Below are 9362 nucleotides of genomic sequence, written 5' to 3'. Positions count from 1 at the left end.
TACAGGCACGTGCCACCACGCCCAGCTAATTTTTTGTATCTTTAGTAAGACAGGGTTTCACCATGTTGGCCAGGCTGGTCTCAAACTCCTGACCTCAGGAGTGAACCACTGTGCCTGGCCTTATACCCATCTCATTTAATCTTCACAATAACCCTCTGAGGGAAATATAGTTAGCAGCCGCATTATACAAATGAGTAAACAGATTCAGACAGGTTCAGAGCATGTTTATTCATTTGCCCATTTGGCATATACTTTTTGAGCACCTACTCCATTCTAGGTGATGAGGACATAGCAGTGAAAAAATCAGGTTTATTCCAAGAGCGCAGAGCTCACATTCTAGAAATACTGACAGTTTCCCTTGTGTTATGGAATACATTATGGAATTACATTATAGAGTTATGTTATGGAGTTACAGAGTTTTTCTATAATGAAAAAGAAAACCAGTTAAGGGAAAAGAGAGAGACTGGGACATGCTGTTTTCTAAAGGGAGATCTAGAAAGCTTCCCCTAAGGAAAACATTTGAGCAGAACCTGAATGGAGTGAGGCCCACAGATAACCCAGGAAGATCATTCTAGAGAGAGGGGACAGTGTGGCCAGGACCCAGTGTGTGAGGGACAAGCGTGAGAATCGGAGAGGCAGTTGGCCAAGGACTTTGAATTTCTTTTTTTTTTTTTTGAGACGGAGTCTTGCTGTCACCCAGGCTGGAGTGCAGTGGCGCGATCTCAGCTCACTGCAACCTCTGCCTCCCGGGTTCAAGTGATTCTTCTGCCTCAGCCTCCTGAGTAGTTGGGATTACAGGCGCCCGCCACCACACCTGGCTAATTTTTAGTAGAGACGGGGTTTCACCATGTTAGCCAGGATGGTCTTGAACTCCTGACCTCATGATCCACCCACCTCGGCCTCCCAGAGAGCTGGGATTACAGGCGTGAGCCACCATACTCAGCAGGACTTTAAATTTCATTCTTGGTGAAATGGAATCCCAGGAGGCACAGCATCTGGCTGCTGAGTAGAGGATGGACTGTGGAAGGAAAGGGGGAAGAAGGGGCCAGGTCTGAGTGTGAGAAGATGGAAACTCAGGTATGTTAACTCATTGAGGGAGAGAAAGAGAGAGGGAGCATGCGCACAGGAGGGGCTTCAGGAGGCACAGGTGGGTTGTAGGGAGGCATTGCAAAGAGGACGTTTCTCAGGTGGGGCTCCAGGGAAGGATGAGTCGTGAGAGGCCAACAGGAACATCTGGTTTCAGAGGCAGCCAGGAGGTATGAGGAGCCACTGCCAGTGGGCTGCTTAGCAAGGAGCTTGGAGAGGCAATGCCCATGTAACCAGGACGCGGCGAGACCCCTGGTTAGATTCGCCTGCACAAGCCCTAATCTACCATTCTCCACATTTCATGCTCTTTTTCTTCTCTTTAGAAAAAGATTGAAATAAACAAAAACAAATAATTGGGGGGAAATGACTTAACTATTATCCTCAAGTAAGCCACATCAAGTTTTGTGTATATCTTTCTCGGAAAAGTAAATTTCACATCCTCGCTGCAAATGGAACTTGAAACACTAGAAAGTCTCCAGTGAGAAATCTGTTCAAGCTCCATGACAGCTACTGTTATTTCAAAAGCCACAGAAGTCCACCTCAGTGGACCTGCTGAAAAGAGGGAACCAAGTACACCTGGGTCTCACTGCAGCCAGCCATGAGATCTCCCCAGGGCTCCTGGACTCTTCACAGCAGATGCCTGGTTCCAGCAGAAAAACCTATGTCCCCGCAAAAGAAGTGTGAGTGCTTGGAGAACTGAGATGGAAGAAGTCTTAGAGTCTGATAGACGATTATGGGCTTGGTAATACCTGTAAATTGTGGCTTTGGTGGATCACAGAAGGTAATAGAGTAATCCTTTCTGATTGCCCTGAGTCTCTTGATATCCTGAGCTTTCAGCCTATTCATTGTCAGAGTACCAAAAACTGGATTCAACCTGGAAAAGGAGACACCCCTGGTTTGGGAAAGCACCTAGTTCACTCCAAACCCATGGCACATTGCCTCATGAGATGACCTCATGCAGTTCCCAGGACTGGCTGAGATACTGAAGGAGGATGGCCAGGCTTACCCAGAGAGAAGCTCAAGTGAAGATAGAAAATTCATCACAATACAATGTCCAGAATAAGCAGATCCACAGAGATGGAAGGTAGATTCGTGTCATCAGGGACTGGGGAATGGAGAAAATGGAGAGTGACTGCTAATGGATATGGTATTTCTTTCTAGGGTGATGAATATATCCTAGAATTAATGGTGGTGATAGTTACACAACTCTGAATACGCTAAAAATCACTGACTTCTGCAATTTGTTATTATTATTGAGACAGAATCTCACTCAGTCACCCAGGCTGAAGTACAATGGTGCGATCTCGGCTCACTGCAACCTACGCCTCCCTGTTGAAGCGATTCTCCTGCCTCAGCCTCCCCAGTAGCTGGGATTACAGGTGCCTGTCACCATACCCGGCTAATTTTTGTATTTTTAGTAGAGATGAGGTTTTGCCATGTTGGCCAGGCTGGTCTCAAACTCCTGACCTCAGGTGATCCACCCACCTCAGCCTCCCAAAGTGCTGGGATTACAGGAGTGAGGCACCATGCCCAGCCTTCTGCACTTTAAAAGGGTGAATTTTACTGCATATGAATTATATCTCAAATCCTTTAATTGCAGCAGAAAAATATTTAGGGTTCCCTGCAGCCACTGGGGGGGGACTCTAAAATCTGAACTCCTTTGCTCAACAGCTCACACACCCCAGCTGCATAATTTGGGAACCTGGCAGTGTGAGGGAGCCTTTGTCCTGATAAGCACTGCCAGTCTCAGGGGATGCCAGGACCGTCAGCATTGAACACACCAAAACTCTGTGCCCAGCCCTGTTGTAACAAGCACTGCCCAAAGAAGCAAAGTTGACCACCCGGTGTTTGCTCTCCTCTGACGGCCTGGCCAACCTGAAGGGAGAGCACGGGTGCAGAGTCCACTCAAAACCTCCCGCACACCCATTTCTTGGCCCTGTATCTTCTGTACGAATTTTCACGGCTGTGTTAAATACTCCATTGCCCCTCCTCTGGGCCAGGCCTTAGGCTGGGCATTGGGCTCACACAGAGGCCATTCACCAGTTATGAGCTACATAACTGCCTACCTGAGCCCCTGACAGCAGCCCCTTCCTTATGGCACCAGGCCTGAGGGCCCATGAGGAGGAGAGAGATGAGTCAGCTAGGGTGAGTGCCGGTGGGGGAGGCATGCACTACAGCCAGGAGGGCTCAGGATGGAGGCAGAGGGCATAGGCTTTTCAGCGCAGAGTGGGGAAATCTTGCCCTCAGCCTAGCCCAGGCTGCTTTGTGAATCAAACTGCCAGATTCCGCTGCAGTTTTTAAAAACCTAAGTATTTATTTATTTGCATTATATTTACAAAGGTGGGAAGGAGACCCCAAGGACACCCCCACACCTGGCTGACCAGGCCCCTTTCGCTGCAGAGGAGGCAGACACGGCTAGAAGGGACAGGATTTATGTTGCATACTTGAACTACAGCGAGTGTAAGACTGGTCCTATTTACAGAGCAGAAACATTACAGGTGGAGCGCAGGGGTGGCAGGGTGGGCACCGGAGTCCTGGCCAAGGGTACCCTTGCCTGCCATCTTCCCCACCTCTCCCAGAGGCATCTCTGAGGCCCCGCTGGGGTTCTCCGGGGAGGAACGAGGCCCGCTCACATGATGCTCGCAGGGGTGAAGACAGGGCCCACGCACAGGGTGTCTGTGATCTCCCAGCCGCAGGACAGAGGCTTGCACACACCCTCCACGTCATCATCCTGTTCTGTAGCCATCAGCTGCCTTCGCAGTGCTTCCCTAGGGGTAAGAGAGGGGTGCTGCAAGTAGCCAGCATGGGGCTGCCAGGCCCCTGTACCTGGAGACACAGCCCCATTGGGGCATAGGGCTCTCACCTGAGCCCGAGCTCAGCTGAGGGCAGGGACAAGGGCAGGCTGCTGACCCCTCCCCAACTACTCCTTACTCCCATGTGGCCCCCACCCCTCAACAAAGGAAAGAAATCCACACATATTGAGCATTTACTGTGTGTCAGACATTATGCCAGGCACTTAATATTATCGATTTGTATCTTCCCAAAAACCCCATGAGGGAGGCATTACCATCCCCTTGCATTGATGATGTAATCAATCAGTTCCCCAGAGAGGGAAGTGACCTGCCTACAGTCACACCCCAGTAGGTGGTAGAACTAGGACTGAACCCAGCCCTCCAAAGCCCACATTCATCACACCCCCAACAAAATCGCCCATTCTCTCAAACAATCCCACAAACTGTTTCTCCTCCTTTATACTCATGTTGATAAATGGCTCCACCATCAGATTTGGAAACAGCTGGCAATCTTGTTCCCGCACCCAGTCAAGCCCTGCTGAGCCCAACTTCTGGCCACCCTCATGTGCCCAGTGGTCTCCATCCCCACGGGTAACACCATTTCAGTCTCCCTGATCTGTTCGTGCCCTTTGCAGATAGTTCTCAGCCAGGACCCAGGTTCACCTTTCCAAAAAGCAACTCCCTGCTCTTGAGCTGCCAGCAGCTTCTCTCTGCTCTCAGGCCCTGCAAGATCCAGCCCTACCTGCCTCTCCTGCCATACTCCCAGCCACACCTGCCCACATACCTGGGCCATCCACAGTGGCCATCGTTTGGGCTCTTAACATATGTCCGCTCCCCAGCCTGGGCCCATGCTTGTCTCTCTGCCTGCATCATCAACCCTCACCTAATTCCTTCTTAACCTTCAGATCTCAGCTTTGGGTGACAATCCTGAGACAACACAGCAGAGGGACTGAATGCACCTGGGCAAACTGCTCCTGCTTTCTGTAGCCCTCTCCCTACCAGCAAAGAGGGGCCCTTCACCACTGACTAGCTGTGTGACCTCAGAAGAATGACTCTGTTTGTGATAATGCTGACCCCCACAGAGTTTTGTGGGGGTGAAATAGTCATACGACACCTAATGTGAGGCCTGATGTCAGGGTTCACTGGCTGTGACTCCCTCATCTTGCATACCTCTTGCCTCACTGGATCCCCTGCACTAGCCTGGGGGGGCAGGTAGGGCTACTGTTATGCCTATTTTCTAGGTGGAAAGACCGAGGCTCAGCAAGCAGGCAGACCAAGTCTTTCCTGTGTCACACAGCAGCCACCCGACTGGTCAGCTCTGCCTGCATCTGCCCTTGTCCTCAATCTACACAGGAGCTAGGGTGGTCTTTCCAATGTGCAAAACAGATTGTGTTATGCCCCTGCTTCAAACTGGTTCATGCTTCCCGCTGCTCTCAAAGTGTGTCACTCAGCCTTCAAGCCCTTCCCAGATCTAGCCCTGCCTCCCTCTCCAGTCACAGCCACCCTCCATGAGAGCCTTGAATGCACCACACTTGCTCTCTGTTCCTTTCTTCCGGGAAGCCCTACCACCCCCTCCTGTGGTTGACTCCCACTTCCTCAGGGAGGGCTCTGTGCTTCCACTGGGCACAGTATTACGAGGGCCTGTCTGCTTCTCTGTGTCTCCCTCAGGGCTGTGAGCTCTCTAGGAAAGCCCAGCCTCACTCATGGCCACAGCCAGGTGCCAAGCATAGGCCTCATGAGGGGTCAGCAGCCAACGGCTACTTGTCAAATTGGATTACACAGAAGCGGAATCTCAAATCTCAGGTTTCCCTCATTTCTGCCCAGTTTTTCCCCATACCCCCATTTTCCAGCAGGACCCTCTTACCAGGCCACCCGGGACATGGCATAGGTGATGTGGCAGACCTGGGTCCCCCCGAAGGGGGAACCCATGCCCATGGTGTAGGCGCCCATGTTGTCAAAGACCAGCCAGTCCCCTACATGTAGTTGCGGCAGCCACAGGCCCTCAGCCACGCAGTCACAGCCATCAACCGCCGGGCCCCACAGGCTGCTACTGTACAGGGGCTGTTCCGTGGAGGGTTTCTGTAGGAGGAAAGGATGACCATGCCAGCTCTCCTGGGCATACAACCGCCTTGCCACTCCCTCCCTCAAAAGCCTTCTATGGCTCCCATAGCCACAAGGATAAAGTCTAGATGGCCCTCCTAGCTTAGTATTTAAGGCCCTTCTCACTTCTCTGTATTCATTGCCTCTTACACTCTGAAGTCACAAATGCCTGGTCTTAAATCCAGGTTTCAACAGTTGAGAGCTGTGTGACCTTCTCCATATCTCAGTTTGCTCATTTGTAAAATGGGGATAACAATAGTACCTACCTTGTAAAGTTACTGCAATAATAAATGACTTAGTGTAAGGAAAGCATGCAGAACAGTGGCCGACACACAGCGAGGGTACATGGAAAGTCAGCACAATTGTAACTGTTACTGTTGTGATTGTTGTTGTTGTCACCTCTGTGCTTTGGTCTTCACTGACCTCTTTCCAGACCTCAGCATGTCCACATGTCCACAGACCTTCCCCGACCCTCAAATCCAACCTGTCTTCTGAGCCCAGCCCTGGGGCACCCTCATCTATGAAGGCCTCCCAGATGTCCTCACTCCATGCCAGGCCCAGTGACAGGAGCCAGCACTGCACAGGTGGGTTAGACTCAGCCTCCCTCAGGCCCTCAGTCTCATGAGAAAGACGAGTCTCCAACAACAATCACAGGGGGACCTGGCAGAGGTCACAAAGGACCCCATGGAATAGACACAGTGACTCCCATTTCAGAAAAACTGAGGCTCTGAGAGGTTAAATGACTTGCCCAAAGACACAACTACCACTGACATACAATTTAAGATTTTTTCTTTTAAATGATTTCCAAATCCAGAAAAGAAATTTGCAACACAGATCTTTTGTGGACAACTAAGGTATCGATGCCATTTGTCACACAGTAGGCAGGGATCCTGCCAGGCAGGTCCTAGAGTCAACACTGAAAGGTGGACGATGCTGACTGTTCCTCTCAGGGGCCTCTTCTACCCTCACTGCCCTTGCAGATACTCCAGTGACTCCAGTTGCTCTGTCTCCCTAAGTAAACCCTACTTCCCTTCCCATACCTCCTACCTTCCCCCATGCTATTCCCTGAGACCCCACATCTGCAAACTCCTATTTTTCCTTTAGATCCCAGCTAAAGTGGCTTCGGGGAAGCTTTTCCTAAAGCTCCATGCTCCCCCAACCTTTGCTTTCATAGCATCTACCATAACTCATAAATATTTGTGCAATATCTGCTCAGACCTGACTTCCCTGCAGACTGTAAATTCCATGAACCCAGAGATTGTGCAGGTCTTGAGATCCCCATCTCCTCCATGCCTAAGGCTGGCATCCATTAGGTGCTTATTCGAATAATATTTTTTAAATAAATGTGAGTTAAAGAGTGAGGTATACATGAGTGATGAGAAAGAGAAAGAGTGAGAAAGGGGAAAAAAAGGATATGGGTAGAAGCCATCCAAAGGGCACAGACGGAAGCAACAGAGAAGACCAGCAGAGAAAAAAGGAAGGGCATTTCAATACCTTATTCGGGGCAGGAATAAATAAAATTAAGAAATAAAAATCACAGTTTCCACAAGCAGAAATAATGTTCATATATTTAACAAAAAGTTAATTAGTAAGCTATTGGTCCCCTTAATATTAAGAAAAATGTGTATGTTATTTAAGTCAAGAATGATAGCTATCCAATTTTCATGAATTCATTCATTCAACAAGTATTTATTGAGCATCTACTAATTGTCAGGCTGTGATCTAGGAGCTGGAGATGCAGCAGTAAACACACACACAAAATAAAATTCCTGTGGTCATGAAGTTCCATTCTAAGAAGGGGAGACAAAGGAATACTGTATATCCTTTTTCATATAACTGAACATTCTTATTTGTAAACTTTTTGTTAGTGAGTAAAATTAACCTCAATTGCTCTGAATTATTTCCGTTAGCCCCATTCATTGAAAAACATTAAGCTGATGTTTAACGATGAGGGGAGGCAATGCTCTATAAATGAATCTACAAGGATCTTTGAGAAAATAAATTTTAAAGATCCTTCCACAGCAAAGAGAAAAGGCACCCTTGATTGTAAGAAGTTAGCATTCCCTCACTTGTTACTAGTGTTATAAATTTTTTTAAAAAGGTGAAAAAAAGATTTGTAAACTTTACATGAAATAATGCAAAGCTATGCTTTTACTATTTATTTATCTATTTAATTTTCTTTTGAGACAGAGTCTCACTTTGTCATCCAGTCTGGAATGCAGTGGCACGATCTTAGCTCACTGCAATCTCTGCCTCCTGGGTTCAAGTGATTCTCCTGCCTCAGCCTCCCGAGTAGCTAGGATTACAGGTGCCCACCACCCCACCCAGCTAATTTTTGTATTTTTAGTAGATACAGCATTTTGCCATGTTGGCCAGGCTGGTCTCAAACTCCCGGCCTCAAGTGATCTGCCGGCCTTGGCCTCCCAAAGTGCGGGGATTACAGGCATGAGCCGCTGTGCCTGGCCCACTTTTACTATTTAAAGCCATTATTATATTTTTATTGTTATTATTATTTTTTTAGATAGAGGCTCACTCTGTCACCCAGGCTGGAGTGCAGTGGCACTATCTCGCCTCACTGCAACCTCTGCCTCCTGGGTTCAAGTGATTCTCCTGTCTCCACCTCCTGAGTAGTTAGGACTACAGGTGCCCACCACCATGCCTGGCTAATTTTTGTATTTTTAGTAGAGACAGGGTTTCCCCGTGTTGGCCAGGCTGGTCTCGAGCTCCTGACTTCAGGGGATCCACCCACCTCGGCCTCCCAAAGTGCTGGGATTACAGGCATGGGTCACCACGCCCAGCCTATCATTTTTTTTTTAAGGAATCTGTGAAATAAATATTCCAAAAGCTGTGACAACAAGCTTGCAAATCTCAGCTCTCTTTCCAAGTCTGAAACGGACAAGCATCTGCAAAAATCTAAGATGCCCAGTCTGCCAGCCCCTCTGTGAGAGAGGGAAGGGGGTTTCTCATTTACAAAGCATACCACCACCACTTCATACCTTACCTGGGAGGCAGGTGGCATGATTGCATTCTCCTTTTACAGATGAGAAAACTCAGAGGGGGAAGGTAGCCTGCCCCAGGTTCTAGGGGGAGTTAGTAACAGAACTCTGGGCAGTCCCAGACAAGGGGCCTTCTGGCTGCCTTCCTCAAAGGCACATATGTCTGACAGAGCCACAAAAGAAACAAGGTCAAACATTGAAAAAGGTACATGGCCTTGATGGAATCCCAAAATAATTCTTCAACTTTTAAAGAATAACTCAATAGGCCAGGCATGGTGGCTCACACCTGTAATCCCAGCACTTTGGGAGGACAAGGCGGGTGGATCACCTGAGGTCAGGAGTTCAAGCCCAGCCTGGCCAACATGGTGAAACCCTGTCTCTACTAAAA

At 48.8% G+C, this 9362-nt stretch overlaps 1 protein-coding gene across 5 annotated transcripts in view; it reads right to left on the bottom strand.

Moving 5' to 3' along the window:
* Positions 1-889: 889 nt before the first annotated feature.
* AZIN2 (antizyme inhibitor 2) overlaps positions 890-9362 on the bottom strand; it is a 45284-nt gene continuing 36811 nt past the window's right edge. For 4 of the 5 annotated variants that reach the window (XM_017527975.2, XM_037738270.1, XM_017527976.2 and 1 more), the window contains 2 exons: positions 5743-5957; positions 3376-3854 (listed from right to left, as the gene is read on the bottom strand). In XM_017527975.2, the coding sequence (XP_017383464.1) occupies positions 3716-3854; positions 5743-5957 (354 nt within the window). In that variant the 3' untranslated portion in view covers positions 3376-3715. Of the gene's footprint in view, positions 2192-3375; positions 3855-5742; positions 5958-9362 lie in introns of those variants that run through there. The other variant, XM_037738272.1, reaches the window with a different exon arrangement.

The sequence above is a fragment of the Cebus imitator genome, unplaced genomic scaffold, assembly GCF_001604975.1.
Source record: "Cebus imitator isolate Cc_AM_T3 unplaced genomic scaffold, Cebus_imitator-1.0 Scaffold51, whole genome shotgun sequence".
In the NCBI taxonomy this organism is placed as follows: domain Eukaryota; kingdom Metazoa; phylum Chordata; class Mammalia; order Primates; family Cebidae; genus Cebus; species Cebus imitator.
Note: the sequence above shows the minus strand (reverse complement) of the source record. Positions and strands in the feature narration are given on the sequence as shown.